At 37.9% G+C, this 18,363-nt stretch overlaps 1 protein-coding gene across 10 annotated transcripts in view; it reads left to right on the plus strand.

The window, feature by feature from the left end:
* LOC107048138 (septin-7) overlaps window positions 1–18,363 on the plus strand; it is a 33,736-nt gene that overhangs the window by 2,366 nt on the left and 13,007 nt on the right. For 2 of the 10 annotated variants that reach the window (XM_015271157.1, XM_015271154.1), the window contains exons 1-3: window positions 9,335–9,755; window positions 10,448–10,936; window positions 17,591–17,984. In XM_015271157.1, the coding sequence (XP_015126643.1) occupies window positions 10,571–10,936; window positions 17,591–17,984 (760 nt within the window). In that variant the 5' untranslated portion in view covers window positions 9,335–9,755; window positions 10,448–10,570. The other 8 variants (XM_015271160.2, XM_015271163.1, XM_015271162.2 and 5 more) reach the window with 7 other exon arrangements.

Here is an 18,363-nt window from a genome sequence, read left to right on the forward strand (position 1 = left end):
TTAATGAATCCCAACTATCATTCGTTGAAATTGTTGAATACTACTAAAAATTCTGTCTACAAATGTTTCTTCAAGTCACTGTTTTTATCCTATTTCAATGTTATTGGGCTCATTATGTTCGTTGGAACATTCTCTATTGACAAACTTATTTTATTTTTACAGTTGTATTTACACATGAGGAAACCAATCAACTTTTAAACAAATAGTCGTAATATTTCATTAGTGTATTCATCCAAATAAATCGTTCGAACTTGATAGAAAATGTCTCAACGAACTAATCGAGCCCAAGTGCATTGAAATCTTATGGAATGTGTGACTTGGAGAAATGTTTATAAACTGGATTATAAGTGATATTTAACAATGTCAATGATTGACAATTAATGTTGATTCGATCGATTATTTCCAGTTGTGTTGCATTCAATTGGGCTTAATTAATCCCAGCCCCGAGGAGTAGAATAAATTTTCGAAAAAAAACTCCATTCTTGGGCTATGTTTAATATAGAAATCAATAAATTCCACTTGACTGGAACTCATAACGTTCAGGTGGATGTAACACCGCGGAAATTCGTCGATTTAATGAATCCCAACTATCATTCGTTGAAATTGTTGAATACTACTAAAAATTCTGTCTACAAATGTTTCTTCAAGTCACTGTTTTTACCCTATTTCAATGTTATTGGGCCCATTACGTTCGTTGGAACATTCTCTATTGACAAACTCATTTTATTTTTACAGTTGTATTTTCACATGACGAAACCAATCAACTTTTAAACAAGTAGTCATAACATTTCATTAGTGTGTTTATCCAAATAAATCTAGTATAAACTGAATTCACAGATAGCGTTATCGTCAACCAACATTCATGAGCATTAAAAAAATTCCAAAAATAAAATTGGAATACCGCGTGCCCTCACATTATACTCTCAATCCCCTTGACAACACCTCGAAGAATTTCGTCAAAGTCAAGTGTATCGCATTTCACTGGAGTATTTAATTATATTCACTTGAACTCCGGGTATTATCTTCCTGTGCATATACACCGAGGCACAACCACAGAGACACCCGATGCATCACTGCGGAATCAAGAGAAAATAGTTTAGTGCAGTCGGTATGTTCAACACGTGAGGCTCGTGTGGCTGTGGACAATCGTTTGTTGGTTCGAAAAATTGTAGTTTCAATAATTTTTTCGTTCCAAAGAGTGATAAGAGGTGGGACTTCGGTATCGCCTCCGCGCAATTTGTGACTTAACTAAATTATTGATTGGATCATGCACTGGATTTTCGTCACGATGGCAATCTAGATGTTGTGCTATTCAATTACAAGGATCCTGCGGTGACTGCGGTTTATTCGACAAATGTCACATGACTCTCCTCTGATTTATTTGTCAATCGAAACTATTCACGGACTTGATATTCGATTCCTTCGATAGGGGACGGGGCGAGGTGGAACGGTAGCGAGAAGCGAATGTAGAGCAAATTTCAGATAAATTTAAGGTGAAATTTTCTTGAGGCTTGAACGGGAAAGACGAGCAGAGTAATCAGAAGCGTCAGACCTTAAGGTGTTTCGCCTGTAGATCATCGGGCGGTGAAACGCAAGGGGAACCTTATTGTTCTCGAGCCCTGATTCAATCGCTGAGCACGAAATTTTCCAATTTTCAAGTAACTATTTAAGTGTGCAGTTGAACATTTTTTGAATATTGATTTTATTCATCAGATTGATTGATTTTTTTCTCATCACCTACGGGTGTCGAATAATTTTTATTTGATGTTATTCTAATTATTGAAATAATATTAAAATGCGTCTCGAGTTGGTAAACCTGTCGAGTGTTTTCTCTCTCTCAGTTCCATGGTCCAACCCATACCTTTCCCATGATGCTCACTGACATTCGAATCACGCGCCTGCGCGTGAGGGCGTAATTGCCCCGAAACTCATAATTTTCCGAATCATTTGTTCAAATAACTTTCTTATGAAATGTGAAAAAAATCGGAAACTTATACGTGTTCTCAAGAAAAATTTGATTTATCACCCACTAGTTTTTCCTCAATAGTTCATTATTTTTTTGGGTGCCATGGAAATTTCCCTAATTGAGAGTGGGGTAACCTCGGAGGTTATAGCTGGAGGGGTTCCAAAAACATTCAAATTTCATTATTTTTTTCCTTGAAACTGACATCTGAAGAAAATGTGCACGAATTCTCAATGATGCAGCATACTTGGAAATTTCTCCCATGAATTTTCCAATTTTTTTTCATTATTTTGACTCTTCAACCGAAACACCTTAAGGATCGAATGGGAGCGATGAGTGGAGCGATCACTTCGCTCGTCTCTCCCGTTTGCCCTTTCAACAACGAAACTTTCTACTATTTCATTTTGCCCCGCTTTTGAAAATTATTCTGAACATTCGCATGAAGTCGAAATGACAAAGCATTCACTCGATTTTTTCCTCTTCCACTTCAAATAGCTTCAGTTCTTTCCAACAATCTATTTCCAGCTGCACATACTCAGCCACGCTCCACCTATCCCCTCTCAAATTTTCTCCCTGCGGTAATTTTAAGGAAAAAGTAACTGCAATTCGATGATAGATATGGAAATCTCAGCGGTTGCATATTTGCCTCAAAACTCACGTAAGAAATTCAAGTCAATTTCCACGTTTTTGAAAAAGACTTATTTATCTCCCGAGGGAGTGGTTTTCGGAAAAAAATTTCCTCATTTTTTTTTGTAGCTGACAAAATTTTCTACAAAAAAGTCTTATGATGTTTTCTTCTGAAATTACTCGTTATAGAGATAATTACAAATTAAACAATACGCAAAAGTTGAAATTCTCAAAAATTTCACATTTACCACTTTTGTTAATTACCCATTTATCTAGAGAACGCTCGTTTCTAGGAGGAAATGTCTCTAGACATTTTTTGTAGCTGACAAAATTTCCAACAAAAAAGTCTCATGGTGTTTTCGTCGAATCCTACTTCTTATGGAGATAATAGGACTTAAACAACCCGTAAAAATTGAAATTTTACCATTTTTAGATATTCGAGAAGAACTAAAAGCGCAAATTGGGGAAGATAAATAAAATAATTGTAACGCACCCTGAGCAAATGCCCACGTACCGACTTCCTATATACTATCATGCACATCGACTCTCAATTCCCCGCCCTTCTATGATTTCATGTTTCCGGATGCCCCCCTCCCACCACCCGAACGGATGCTGTACGACCGCACACGCACCAATGCATTACAAACGATGGCCAATCAACGTGTCAAACTGCGGCATTACTCTATGTTACCATCGCCATGCTCACCACCAGCGGTAAGTCCCGATAAGGAAAATGATTACAAAATACATTGTCCCAGTTACGGTTTATGTGGCACAGTGGCAATTTCACTCTTTCACGAGTACTTTTCAATATTTCCGAAGTGCAAGTCTCAAATTACGTTCAGTTTAATCATTTGACGAGTCGATTTGGGACATTTCATCGCGGAAAAGTGTGGATTTTTAATTTGTATATTCTAAACAATCACTTTTCCCATTATCTCGCTCATTATTTACTCTAATGAATCACTCGTTGGGGACTTGCGTAGTGAAGTTGTGAGACGTAAGTCGATTCATCACATATTGTCAAATATGGAATTATATCGGTTACGAGTGGTTGTTGAGGAAAATGTCAAGACATTTTTGTTGAGGAAATCTTTTTTGCTATTTTTATTTGGGGGTCGAATGGTCTCGAGGGTCAAATGACCCTTTCTGATAGTCTGGCCCAGTCCTTTTGACCTTGAAAACCATTTGACCTTCAACACCAAACGTCCTTGAGGGTTGCTTGAGGGTCAACGCTCAACCCTGAGAGTTTTTAAGGGTTATTTGTCCCTTAAGGTCATTTAACCTTCACCTCAAAACGTTTTTAAGGGGCGTTTGAACCGCAAAACCTTTTGTTTTCGGTCAAGGGTCAAATGACGTTTGGGGTTGAGGGTCAAATTATCGTAACGGTCAAAGGACCCGTGCTGATCACTCTGCGCTAATCCGTTCGGCCCTTAAGCCCATTTAACCTTCAATTCAAAACGTTCTCAAGGGTCTCTTGACCCTCGATTTAAAACGTCTTAAGGGTTTGTTAACTCCTCAAAAAAATTTGTTTCCGGTCAAGGGTCACATGGTTTTTTGGGTCAAACAATCCCTAAGGACGTTTGAAGTCGAGGGTCAAGTGGTCTTGAGGGTCAAAAGACCCTCGCAGTTGAGGGTCAAACAGCCGTAATGGTCTAACAATCCCTAATCCCGTTTGGAGTTGAGTATCAAATGGTCTTGAGGGTCAAGCGACCCTTAATCACGCTTACAGTTGAGGGTCAAATAGCCGTAAGGGTCAAACGACCCTCAAGGCCATTCGGCGTTGAAGGTCAAATTGTTTCAACGGTCAAACGACTTGAGACCTCAGCCCAGAAACATCATTAAGGGTCGTTTGACCCTCGATAAACATCCCTAAGGGTCATTTGACCTTCAAAACCATTTGGCTGTCCAGTAGAAACGAACGAATTTGAAGGTCAAATGGCCCTTGAGGTCGTTTGGAGTTGAGGGTCAGGGCCGCCTCAAGTGTCAGAAAACATTGTTCTTTGAAAATTGAATTCTCTAAAAAAAAATTCAGGACATTTTTTCCCTCCAGCCCCTCTTCCCCGAGCTAAATCCACTCGTCCCTTTGCGTTTTTTCCCTTCACACCGGAATTGACTCAGCAATAATTTACAATAATAATTTCTCCTGCTCGACTATCACACCAGTATCAAATGGACAACGATTGACCGTTAGTCCCTCACAGAGTGCGTGACACACGTAAGTGTACACGACATCACAACAGCTCGATTTAAGGATCGTTCCGGAATTCAATACGGCCAACGAACTTGTCGAGTCAATAAAACCTCAGTCGTACTCGCTCGTGTGTTACATTCATAGCGATGATTGATAATCACGTATGATTATAGTGACGAGTGCTTGGAAATTCGATTGACGAGTCTAGTTGGTGTAAGTGTGTCAACTGCAGTGAATTGTGGAAGGGAGGAAAAACAATAGGATAATCATGGCGGGTGTTGATAAGCGAGGGAGATTGAACCCATCCGTTTTGGCGAAATACGACTGTCATCGAGCTCTCAACCCTCAGGTAGAACTAATTACTGACGAACAGTGATCGAATGACGATTGAGATTAGATTTTAATGAACATGTTTGATAATGTGAGGCTTTCAGGCACCACTCATGAGATGAATCGGTAGTCGGACAGTTTTTCCCCGGACAAAATTTCCCCGGACAATTGCTTTTTGCGAAATTTCCTCGAAAAAATTCCTTTCAACGAGTCTTCTGGGGGGTAAATTTCCCGCAAATAACAATCCGTATGAATTTAATTCTTCTGTAATTTCATTGAGGCTGAAGACTCGATAATTTCATGTGTTTTATTGTGCGATTCAGTAATAAAAACCCCTTTAATTGAGCATTATCGTTATATTTATTTTGGCCGGATCCGGTTTCCTAATCGCAAATTCCTTTTTCAGGGAGATTCTATTCGAGGAAATTCTTTTTCGGGGAGATTTTGTCCGGGGAAAAACTGTCCTAGAATCGATGAATCAATTAATTATGGGCTAAATTGTTATTATTATTATTCTGTTTAAGCATTAATTTCGCGTATTTGAGGATTGAATAGACGAAGCGACAGAATCCCCTTCATTCACTTCATTTTTCATTCAAATAATATTGTTCTCATATTCCGCAACAATTGAAACGATTTATTGGAGCTGTTATTGAGTTAAAGTAGCTCTAACCTTCGCTGGGTTACGCTGTACTTTTGGATATTTTCAGTTTTTCAATTTTTCAACTAATGAAAATGTTTGATAATGTGAGGCTTTCAGGCATCACTCATGAGATGAATCAATTAATTATGGGCTAAATTATTATTATTATTATTCTGTTTAAGAATTCATTTCGCGTATTTGAGGATTGAATAGACGAAGCGACAGAATCCCCTTCATTCACTTCATTTTTCATTCAAATAATATTGTTCCCATATTCCGCAACAATTGAAACGATTTATTGGAGCTGTTATTGAGTTAAAGTAGCTCTAACCTTCGCTGGGTTACGCTGTACTTTTGGATATTTTCAGTTTTTCAATTTTTCAACTAATGAAAATGTTTGATAATGTGAGGCTTTCAGGCATCACTCATGAGATGAATCAATTAATTATGGGCTAAATTATTATTATTATTATTCTGTTTAAGAATTCATTTCGCGTATTTGAGGATTGAATAGACGAAGCGACAGAATCCCCTTCATTCACTTCATTTTTCATTCAAATAATATTGTTCCCATATTCCGCAACAATTGAAACGATTTATTGGAGCTGTTATTGAGTTAAAGTAGCTCTAATCTTCGCTGGGTTACGCTGTACTTTTGGATATTTTCAGTTCTTCAATTTTTCAACTAAATTGCATGGAAAAAATTGGAAAAAAGTCATACCCAGTCAGTATTATCTAGGGGAGGGTAGGGTAAAATGGACACTTTTGATTTTTTTAAAAATATTCGTAACTCAGAAACCGATTTATCAATTGAACTCAGTCTAAGCTCATCACAAAGAGGAATCATTGTTTTTCAATTGAAAAATACAATTTTTCCATTTCATGAATAATTCAACACGTCATGAATATTTCAAAAAAAGTAAAAAATGTCCGTTTTACCCTACCCTCTCCTAAATTAAATTTCGCAAAATATTGATATTTTTTCAAGCATCCAAACGAGCTTCGAAAAACGCTGATCCGCAAATAAACTCGCGAGGAAGTGCCGTTTGAGGTTCATAGACACTGAATTGATTCATTGGCATGCGAGTGAGGTATTAGGAAGTGCCATGAGCGTTCTGGGTGTCAATGTGGCCTTAATTGGCGACTCAGCGAATAGACGATACGTTATGTGCACTCTCGTCTTAATTCGCTCGAGTAATTCTAACGCTAGCAACTTGTTCAAACGTTTTCGTGCGAATGCAAAATTGAAATTCCACGAAATTCATCAAGTGGTGATAACAAAACCCATTCATTTGATTTGAGTAAAGTTTGAATTGAAGTATTAAATTGAAATGAACGATTTTTCTTGGGTTTAATTCAGTAGCGCAGCGGTAAACCGGGTTAAGTCGATTTTTACTTTTGGCCATTTTTTGATGAATATCTCGGAATCTAAGAGAGATAGCAAAATTTTGCTCGTGACCTTTTTTGTAACCCTTAGCCCTGATGTTGTAAAAATGCCGAGGTATTAGTGACGAGGTATTAATTGAGTACACAGTTCCGGCCCAGCCGATAATTAATGTAATTAGCGCTAACGATTGGCGATATTGATGCGCAATACACTTTCTTCGCCCACAGAGTTGGACTCAGTCGACGGGCCGTTCATTAGACACGTAAAAAAAGATCCAGAATTTATGTTCGACAAGTGGAATGATAAGTGAGAGGGATGTTTAAGGGTATCCGAGTGGGATTCGCTGGGGGGAAATTCATTTGGTAAAATTCAGGAGCGAAGCAGTAAACTGGGTTAAGTCGATTTTAACTGTTGGCCAGTTTTTGACGAATATCTCGGAATCTAAAAGAGATACAAAAATTTTTCTCATGACCTTTTTTGTAGAGCAAATTGAGAGCTACAAAAAAGGAAATTACAATAATTTCGCCATTTCCCTTAGATTCAGAGATATTTATTGAAAACTGGCCACTAGTCGAAATTGACTTAGGGGAGGGTAGGGTAAAACGGACATTTTTGACTTTTTTTGAAATATTCATGACGTGTTGAATTATTCATGAAATGGAATAATTTTATTCATGCCTCTAGGGATGGAAAACCGCGATTTAACCGAGCGAAGCGACGTTAAATCGCGGTTTTCAGTCCTCGAGGCATAAAATATCGTGTGCCACACGGCAGTAAAAGTATTTTCATCACGCTGTGACGAAAAGTGAACTTTTCGGCACGCTCCGCATGCCTAAAAGTCCAATTTCCGCCACATTGTGATGAAAAATATTGTTCGTAACTCGTGAAAAAATGAATAAAAAATACTTTTATATGATACGTGCGTGTAACCGCATGGGTTTCAGTTGACTATAGTCAACTGAAACCCGAAATAACGCATGACGCGCATGCGCATCACCTATTAAAAGAGAATAACAAGGAAGGAAATCTAACCTCCGAATAGTGAATACATGGAATGACTGAAAAATGAAAAGGTGATTTTCGAAGCAGATAAAATGAGCCAAAATCGTATAATTCCTGATAGTGATGAAGAGTTAGGCAGTGAGGAGAATTTATTTACTGATGAGGAGGAGTTTATTGGTGATGTGACATTTGAAGAAAATGGAAATAAAATATTCTCCGATTTTTCAATTACGTTTTGTATCATATTTTTTTATAATTATAACTTTCTTTTTTTTGCGAATTCTTAATGATTTTTAAAAATTGTATTTTGTAATAATTATAATTAATTTTTTTCAATTAAAAATACTTTACAAGTTTTTTGAACTACATATTTAATGAATATAATTAATTTTTTCTTCAGAAGTTCCGCATAATTTTTACATCACACTTTTTTATAATTATTTTTTTAAATAAATGTGATCTTTTTTCTTCAGTGGGGGCCCCCAACCGGGGGCTTCGCCCCCTGGACCCCCTTTTCTCGTGGGGGGCTTCGCCCCCCCCCTCCGCCCCCAGACTTCATCACGCACTTATCATATAAAATAGTATACACAACACGTGCGGACAGCAGGCGGTCTCAGGTCAGGCTGCGCCGCCCTCGTGAGTAACCGCCTGCTTTCCGCACTAGTTACGTAATGTACTATTTTGCACTCGTTACGAAATATACTATTTCTGACTCATGTGATTTATACCCCTCGCCTTCGGCTCGGGTTATAACGTCACATTCGTCAGAAAATCCTTTTACTCCCTAGGGGCACAATATACTATTTTCAATTGAAAAACAATGATTCCTCTTCGTGATGAGCTTAGACTGAGCTCAATCGATAAATCGGTTTCTGAGTTCCGAATATTTAAAAAAAAGTCAAAAGTGTCCATTTTACCCTACGCTACCCTATACCGGTTTGCCACTTCGCTACTGAATTCAGATGAGCCAAACAAAACGTTTCTCTGGCTGCCAAATTTCCCCGAAAATCGAATCCCCGATGAATTCTCACCCCCTCAGGGCAGAACCGGTTCCACTTGCCCTGTGGCGACACCACGAGGCTACCTCCAACTTCACTCTGCCCCCTCCTCCTCCCCCCCCCTTCGGAATCATTTCTGCACGAACTCCCCTGCCTGTACGAGTTTCCCCCCACTCTGTCTCACATCTGCGTCAGGCGTGGTCGTTAGTTCGGGTCGAGTGTGTCGTTTGAGAGCTAGTGCTTGTAACACTGGATCAAAGCATCTCCCACCCCATTTCCTCAGTAAAACTCAAACATTGAGCGAAAAACAGTCAATTTCGGGATAAATTTTGTGGAAAATAGGCAATAAGTTTTGTGAAAAAACGCATCGGCGAGAGATATTGCTGACAACAATGAGCCGAGTGCGAGGTTTCGTGGCTGGTTTGGCCGGTTCGACGTGAATCATCGCCCGGCGTAATATCCCACCAGATCCGAGAGAGAGAGAGAGAGAAAAAAGTTACTGAGACATTAATGAACCCGTGAATTGATTAGTTTGTGATAACAGTGGGTGATTGTGTTGTTTCGTTGTTAACGAAAGGCAGGAGTGGCGAAATTTCTTTGATAGAGCGATGGTAAATTGATTATCAGTTGGGGGGTGATAAGAGGGCTGGTGATAAGGAGGTTTTAGAGGGGTGAGGGTCTTTGTTGGTTCAGTTTCTTAATTTGTTTTCGATAGTTTTGTCCCTCAGTGAATTAAAATTGGGGTTCCAGTTTTTTTGTGGGTAACGAGGTTGAATGGTCGATTATTGTATTGAGTAGAGCTTGTTTATTGACTTGATTCGCATACTAGAGACGAAACAATTGATATTGAGATGATTTTTCAGAAGTGAAGTGGTGAAGTGGAGACTCAATCCGCAATAGCTCGGGAACAAACGATGCGAATGGGATGATTTTTTTTTCAGTTTGAGTGGTGAAAGGAGAGCTTTAAAATGAGTTGAGAATTGGCGAATTTCACTCTGCCAATCCTGAGATATCGATGATTGAAAGAGGATCGTTTTTGCTTCACTTTCATTCAATCGACGTTATCTTTGGATTGGTTTTTTCAAAATATCTGGGAATCTCGGAGAGATGGGAGAATTTGTGCCGGGAACTTTTTGTAGCTCTCGCTCTGCTCTACAAAAAGTTCTTGATACAAATTCCGCTATCTCCCTTCGGTCCCGAGAATTCCCCAAACAACTGAACTCTGAAAACTCCATTTCCCTTTTCTCACCACTTCACTTCTGAATTCCCCCGTCACCCACAAAAATGATCGAAAAATACACAGATATGAGCCCCCCGCGTCTCCAGTCCCGGATCTCAGCGTGAAGAAGATAAAAATAAGAGCAAAGACTCGAGCCAGAAAAAGACTAGAGAAAAAAAAAATTGAAAACCGAAAGGAAGCGATAAAATGTCAACCGAGAATCATAACGGTGGCCATGCGAATGGCGCCATAAAATCGCCGATTGGTCTCGCATCGACAGTTCCAACAACCACACAATCAACAACATCAACAACAAGAACTCTCCCGAACAATGCGTCATTCTTGTACTCGAGCAATTCATCGATAAATCGTGATAAACCAAGACAGGTGCCGCCACCAACATTGCCAAAGTATACGTCGAGTTTTAGCACTGGAACCAATGGAACAACGGACAGATTAACGAGGGATCGTGAGTCGGGGGGAAGTTACAGACTTGCGAGTCTCGATAGACTTGCATTGAGGCACAGAATACTCGATGGTGGAGAGAAACAAAACGGCGATAGTGGAAATGCGGTAAGATAATTTTGGTTGAAGCGATGAAGATGAGTGGAGGTCCCGATATCCAGATGATTTGAATGATTTATAAATCGTTGACTCCACGGAACTCCTCGAGATGTCGCTATTTCGAATGATCTTGTAATTGTCTTGTCGGTAATTTATTGATTTAATTGGATGTAAGAAAAGAAAAAACCCTGGGAAATGGTTTGTTTGAATCAAATAAATTGATTTATGGAAACATTGAATATATTTTTATTTGCGTTTATGTTCAGATGAAATGAAGAGTCCTTGAAGGCGAATTATTTCAGGAGCGAAGCGGTAAACCGGGTTAAGTCGATTTTAACTGTTGGTCAGTTTTTGACGAATATCTCGGAATCTAAAAGAGATACAAAAATTGTTGTCATAACCTTTTTTGTAGAGCCAACTGAGGGTTATAAAAAAGGTCATGAGCAAAATTTTGCTATCTCTCTTAGATTCCGAGATATTCATCAAAAAATGGCCAAAAGGAAAAATCGACTTAACCCGGTTTACCGCTTCGCTACTGATTTTATTGCTCATTCTTAGGAGAAATGTATGTAATATCAATTTGAGGAGATGCGAAAAATCGCCGGGGATTGGGTTTGAACACACTGATAGACTGACTCATTTATTCCAAACGAGATTCGTTAATAGTTGACGAATGGTTCACTTTGTTGTGTGAGGTAGAATGGACGAGTACAATGGACTCAAACTTCAGTGTTAAGATACTTGAATTTACTTTATTTCTTAGTCAAAGTGTAACGGTAAAAATACAAAAGAATTAAGATTAATTCCCAAATGAACTACATTGGTAATGACTCCCGAGTGCAGTGTGTTCTCGGTTTTTATGAGAAAACCGTGACACACATTTGTCTCTTTTTCGTTGTATTCGTATTACAAGACGATCCCGTGGTGTAATACGATGCTGAATCGGTAAACAATCGATAAACAGTTAATTTCATAATTATTAAACACGAATCACTTCGTAATTCGGTCATGGAATATTCTGGATTACAACAACTTGAAAAATGAAAATCGGGTCAAATAAGGCACTTGAGGAGACGAAATCGAGTCCTCAGTTGTACATTTGTTGACTGTTAACTAGTGAACGTTTGGTGAGGCCAAACAGACCCTCGTCTCCAACCAAATCCATTCGTTGAGAATAACTAATTCTTTCTATCAGTGCACACGACCATTGGGTTCCCAGTCTGAACCTTCACACCCATGGCTATCCACTGGATACAGTTCGTCAGACGAAAAAAAATGTCTCCTTGATCCAAATAAAGGCTTTATTACTTGGGAATTGAATCATTGTTCAGATATGTCGAGGAGAACGATTTCATTAACCGGTAATAATCCTTTATTTCGATTGTTTGGGGAGAACAAATTATTTATTTCACACAATGACAACATTTTCATTGGAATAAACAAGAGTTTATAAACTTGCAATGAAAATATTGCTGAACTGAACAGAAAAATTGCAAGTGGAGAGTTTTATTTGATTCAAATGCGTCATTTCTCCGGGTGTATCCACCCGATTTCATCCCGTTGGAGTTCAAAATGACAGTGATTTCGTATATAAAATAGCCCTCTGGTATTAAAAATTGTGAAGGTCTCGATGGAGATGTGAAAGTGCGAGTTGAGGGCCACTGGGAGAACACATGGCCTCCCTTGTGCCAGAACGAGGGGCTCAGTGGGGGTGAGCTCACCCTTCCGAAATTTCCGAGGGTAGAAAACCTTGGGGATACACATTTCTTTCCAATTGCGTTGTTCCATCGTGAGGAATAATCCTCCCTGAAATGATAGAAATAAGGAGAACGGTTGAAGTCAGTGATGAAAGGGATTTTTGCAAAAAGAATTTAGAACTGTATTTGAAGTCCCAAGTTTACTCGAGGGACTGCGGGCGACAGCTCATCATTTTTCCTTCGCAATTAATTTTTTTTTCATCACATGTTTGAATTTCACTTCAGTTGAGACCTTGAACTTGACCCATTCCACGTGAAGAAAACGTCTTTGGCGGATGGAAAAGTGAATTTTCCTTTTTATTCTTTCAACTTGATAATTAATTCAATTCGCATTAATAATCGTGAGTCGCCGAGGGTTTTTTTATGGTGACAAACGGTCGGAGAATTTTACATTTTGTGGACATTTTAGTTAGGGGGAGACTACTGTGAGTTTTAAATGTCGTGGGTTATTGGAGTGAGACTTTTCATACGTTTAAAATCGATTATGTAGATCTGAAAACGAATAATTAGCGCAAAAAAAACTTTTTTTTATTGTTCGTTTGCCCGAAAACGCTTAAAATGGCAAAAACACTCCAGGACCTCCAATTTTTGAGCTACGAATGTTTTTTTTTTCTCAAAATTTTTGGAAAGTTATGTGGAATAACAATTACGAGCTATTTTTTTTTAATTCACCTCTTACAAGGCTAAATTTGCTTTTTTTACACAAATAGTTAATTTTTTTATATGAAAAAAAAAGAAATCAGCTGTGTAGGAGTCTAATTCCAAAAAACTGGCTCGTAATTGTTGTTCCACACATCTTTCCGAAAATTTTGAACAAAAAAAATCTTTTGTAGCTCAAAAATTGGAGGCCCTGGACTGTTTTCAGCATTTTACACGTTTTCGGGCAAACGAACAATGACAACAATTTTTTTTGCACTAATTACTCGTTTTCAGATCTATATAATCGATCTTCAACGTACGAAGAGTCTCACTCCAATAACCCACGACTTTTAAAACTCACAGTAGTCTCCCCTTAATTTATCGTTAAAAAAAACGAGAAAAATAACAAGTTTTGCCGATTGATCTTCCACAATAGTTCGTATTTGTTCTATTCACAATTGCTGCACTCTGATACCGGAGGCCTTGACGAAAGTCTTGGGTTACAGTCCTCGCGGCACGGATCCTTGGCGATACTGTCTCGTATTTCTCGTTTTTTCTAATTTTGTATCCAGTATACTCTCCACAATTCCAGAGTAACACATGTCGGTGAGGCCATAAAGCTATTTTATCTCTCGAGTGTTTCAACTTGACGACTGGAAATAACACATTTCTCTGAACGTGGGTGGATGGACATTTTGTGGAGAATTTTGAATAAAAATAGGGTGATTCTGTAGAACGTGAAAGCCCGGGGGGGGGCGTCACCACCGAGTGTTAAGAAGCTTTTATGAGGGAGGGAAGAAAAGATGAGACTGAAAGAGAGTATACGGGTCATGTCTCGCATGCCCTCTCCTTCATGCACTGTAACCACACGAGAGTTCATGAAAGGTTATTCATCGGGGACTTTGTCAGCATCTTTTCTTGGCTGAGAACTGGACGAAGCGCGTCGCGTGGAAAATGACAAGTTTACAAGTTTTCTGGATCAACAGAATATAATAAAATGACTGAAGAATTATCCGGCAATTTTTTCAAACCACTAACTGAATCCATACATGCAAAAAACAAGTTTTTTTTTTTTTTTTTTTTTTTTTTTTTTTTTTTTTTTTTTTTTTTTTTTTTTTTTTTTTTTTTTTTTTTTTTTTTTTTTTTTTTTTTTTTTTTTTTTTTTTTTTTTTTTTTTTTTTTTTTTTTTTTTTTTTTTTTTTTTTTTTTTTTTTTTTTTTTTTTTTTTTTTTTTTTTTTTTTTTTTTTTTTTTTTTTTTTTTTTTTTTTTTTTTTTTTTTTTTTTTTTTTTTTTTTTTTTTTTTTTTTTTTTTTTTTTTTTTTTTTTTTTTTTTTTTTTTTTTTTTTTTTTTTTTTTTTTTTTTTTTTTTTTTTTTTTTTTTTTTTTTTTTTTTTTTTTTTTTTTTTTTTTTTTTTTTTTTTTTTTTTTTTTTTTTTTTTTTTTTTTTTTTTTTTTTTTTTTTTTTTTTTTTTTTTTTTTTTTTTTTTTTTTTTTTTTTTTTTTTTTTTTTTTTTTTTTTTTAAGCCCGGTGGCTTGGTGCAGTGGGTAGGTTCGTTGCCTCACATGCGAAAGATTCCGAGTTCAAATCCCGGCCGGGTAGAATGGTGCCATTTAAAGTCTTGATCATCATCACAGTATACCCTATCCGGGTCGAAGCGATGTAAAATAACGATAAAAAAAAATTATTATTTTTTAAAGAAACAAAAAATCCATGAATTCCGCCGATTTTTGTGTGATTAATAATTTGGATGAAATTTCTCAAGCTGAAAAATTGTTTTGAAGGCGAAAAAATATTTTCAATTTGGAAATTACTTCCGTTTCAACATTTTCTGCAACACCACAAAAATCTGCGTAATTCAGTCCGCCCCGTTTTTGCGCTTGTGGCACGTGTACTGAGGGACCCCTCTTCCCTTTGAAGGGAGAGACATTATAACTCAAGCTAGAGGGTATGAATTGGGTTACACGAGTGTGGGCCAAAGTACACGGTGGAGTTGCTTGTTACCTCGGGAGAACGCTTACGTGAGTCACAAGTCGGGGCGGGAGTTATATCGAGTTACAATAGGCTGTTGATCACTCGATATTAATTCGAAGTGATGTGGGACGCCCTATAGAAATTAATTCTCAAGTCTTTAAAGTTCAATTGTTCACGGGAAATTCCTTTTTTCTTACTTTTTTAGGGTGTGAATTGCTCTGAAGGGGGAGGGAGTTTTTTATCGTCCACGGGATCAACAATTTACGATTGATGTTGATTAGATGGATTATTATTAATTTTGTTGTGGTGAACTGACAATTCACCACGGGACGAGACAGGGGGAGGGGTCAAGAGGGTCAAACGGGGGAGACGAACGAGTGGGACGAAATGGGAGAGACGAGTGGAGTGATGACTTCGCTGGTCTCTCCCATTAGACCCTTGAGAACGTTTGACCCTTCTGATTACTCTGCTCTACTCTCCCGTTTAACCCTTGAGAAAATTTGACCCTCCACCTGTCTCTCCCGTTTGACCCTGAAGAGCATTTGACCCTTCATCATTTTTTTAAGTAAATACAGATGGAAAAAGCAATTATCTGAATTCCGCTCTACATTCGTTTTTGCTACTGTTCCACTTTGCCCCGCGCTCCCTTTCTTGACCTTCATGTAATCTTTATATAAGCGAACGGTAGCGAATTTATTTGTTTAAGGGTCAAACGGGAGAGACGAGCGAAGTGATCAGAAAAATCAAACTTTCTTGAGGGTCAAATGGGAGAGACAGGGGTCAAGTGGGAGAGACAGAGGTCAAGAGGGTCAAACGGGGGAGACGAACGAGTGGGACGAAATGGGAGAGACGAGTGGAGTGATGACTTCGCTGGTCTCTCCCATTAAACCCTTGAGAACGTTTGACCCTTCTGATTACTCTACCCTTCCGTTTAACCCTCAAAAAAATTTGACCCTCCACCTGTCCCTCCCGTTTGACCCTCTGCACTATTTGACCCTCCATATTTTTTTGAGTAATACAGATAGAAAAAAAGGTGCCTGAATGCTTTTTTGGGTCAAAAAAAAAAAAATTAAAAAATCTCATTTTTGGAGAATTTATTCCATTACGAAAGCGTCAATCACTCGGAGATTCCGAAGGATTGCTCTCGGGCCGTCACATATCCAACGTAAAAGGCACATTCACGTGTTCAGAAAGAGTGGATCACACTCGAGAAACTGTCTGTCAGGCGATTTTAGGAAGTACAGGGTGTAATGTAGGTCGGTAATGCACACACAGTATGGAACACCGCCATTGATTTTCTGGGGATTGTTGGGCATGTGGGGTATACTTCTGATACATTCTACTTTCACCTCTTTTGTGATTTATGACACAACCAAAGGCCCTAGATTTTTCAGGCAGATTTTAACAATTTGAATTGGCTTTTCGTTCTGAATAATTATGTTGGACGTAAAATCAAGAAAATTCCAAAGTTCAAGCGAGTTTTCGGCATCTGAATGATGAATTATTCATTTTACTCGACAGTTTTTTATTTTCTGAACAAAATGGGATCGATTTCCGTCGATTAAAGTCTTCGGTTCTAAAATTACTGGTGAAATAGTAGGGGAATATAATGAAATCAAGACCTGTCATCTGAACGATTTTAGAACAAGGGATTTGAAACTGGTGCAATGGAAAATATTGATCTTTCAGTGTCGGTTGAGGATAAAATATCTATTCTATTCAATTAATAAAACGGAAAGAGTACTGTATTTTTTAATATAAAAATGAAAGAACATTAATTTTTTTATCTTTTTTAATTCTGCATTTAGCTGGTAAACTAATGCTTCTACAGGAAAATGTCACAATATCTTTTATGTTGCCCATAAAATTGTCTACAAAAAATGTCATATGATATTTCCTCCTAAAACCACTCATTACCAAAATAATTCAAGATTCTCGCTTGAGACACCGTAGCGTTCAGACGTATTTGTCAAGTGCTCTGTGCGGTATATAGTCAAATGGAGGTATNAATAAAAAAAAAAAAAAAAATAATTCAACATTTAACACACCAAGAATTTGGAGAACTCCAAGTTTCCAAAATTAAAAAAACTGTTTTTTAATTCAGTATTTATCTCATGAACGAGTGCTTCAACAGGAAAATGTCACAAGATCTTTTATGTTGTCCATGAAATTGTCTACAAAAAATGTCCTATGACATTTCCTCCTAAAGCCACTCATTACCGAGATAATTGAACATTTAATGAATGTAAAAGTTGGAATGTTAAAAATATCAAATGCCTCGTTATGTCTTCCAGATGCAAACAAAGCGAGAGTTGTTCTTTAAATCGGAAACAGGAGTGCTGACAACATCCCCATCAGTGCCATCAGTACCTCCACCCCAGCCCCCAGCAACTGGAATAACAACGTCGACAACAGTACCCCCAGCCACTGCTCCCCCAACAGCGCCCATAAAGCCGAGACTACCTCCAACAAATGTGACCTCGAATCAGACCGATGCATCTGAGGACAGCAACAAACGAGAATCCAGATATGACAGTAACAAAGAGGCCAGTGTGCAGTTGCATCCACGCCCAGCGATACCCACAAAGCCCAAAGAGCTCGATGGATATGTTGGCTTCGCCAATTTGCCGAATCAGGTCTACAGGAAAGCTGTCAAGAAGGGATTCGACTTTACACTGATGGTTGTTGGTGAGTACAAACCAACGTCATTTCCACGGAATTAATTAATCAATTCTCATTCGTTAATTAATGACCCAATGAAACTGGAAAAATCGACTTCATTTTGAATTGATCAGTTCTTCGGGAATATCTCAGGATTGGCTGAGTGAAATTCGACGATTTTTATTTCATTCTCAAGATATTTTTTCCATCTTTGAAATGAGTGGTGACTTATCCAAATCGCTTTGTTAGTTCAGAAGCTATTCAAGAATGAACAAAGACACTTTTAGTGCATTTCTGTCCACCACCGATTTTATAGCTCAAACTCAATCGCCGATATCTCCGGATCGGTAGAGTGAAAATTCCCGATTTTTTTTTCGTTTTTGGGATAATTTTGTGGTCTTCAAAA

This window comes from Diachasma alloeum, unplaced genomic scaffold (assembly GCF_001412515.2).
Source record: "Diachasma alloeum isolate Michigan unplaced genomic scaffold, Dall2.0 Dall_scaffold_00185, whole genome shotgun sequence".
In the NCBI taxonomy this organism is placed as follows: Eukaryota; Metazoa; Arthropoda; class Insecta; order Hymenoptera; family Braconidae; genus Diachasma; species Diachasma alloeum.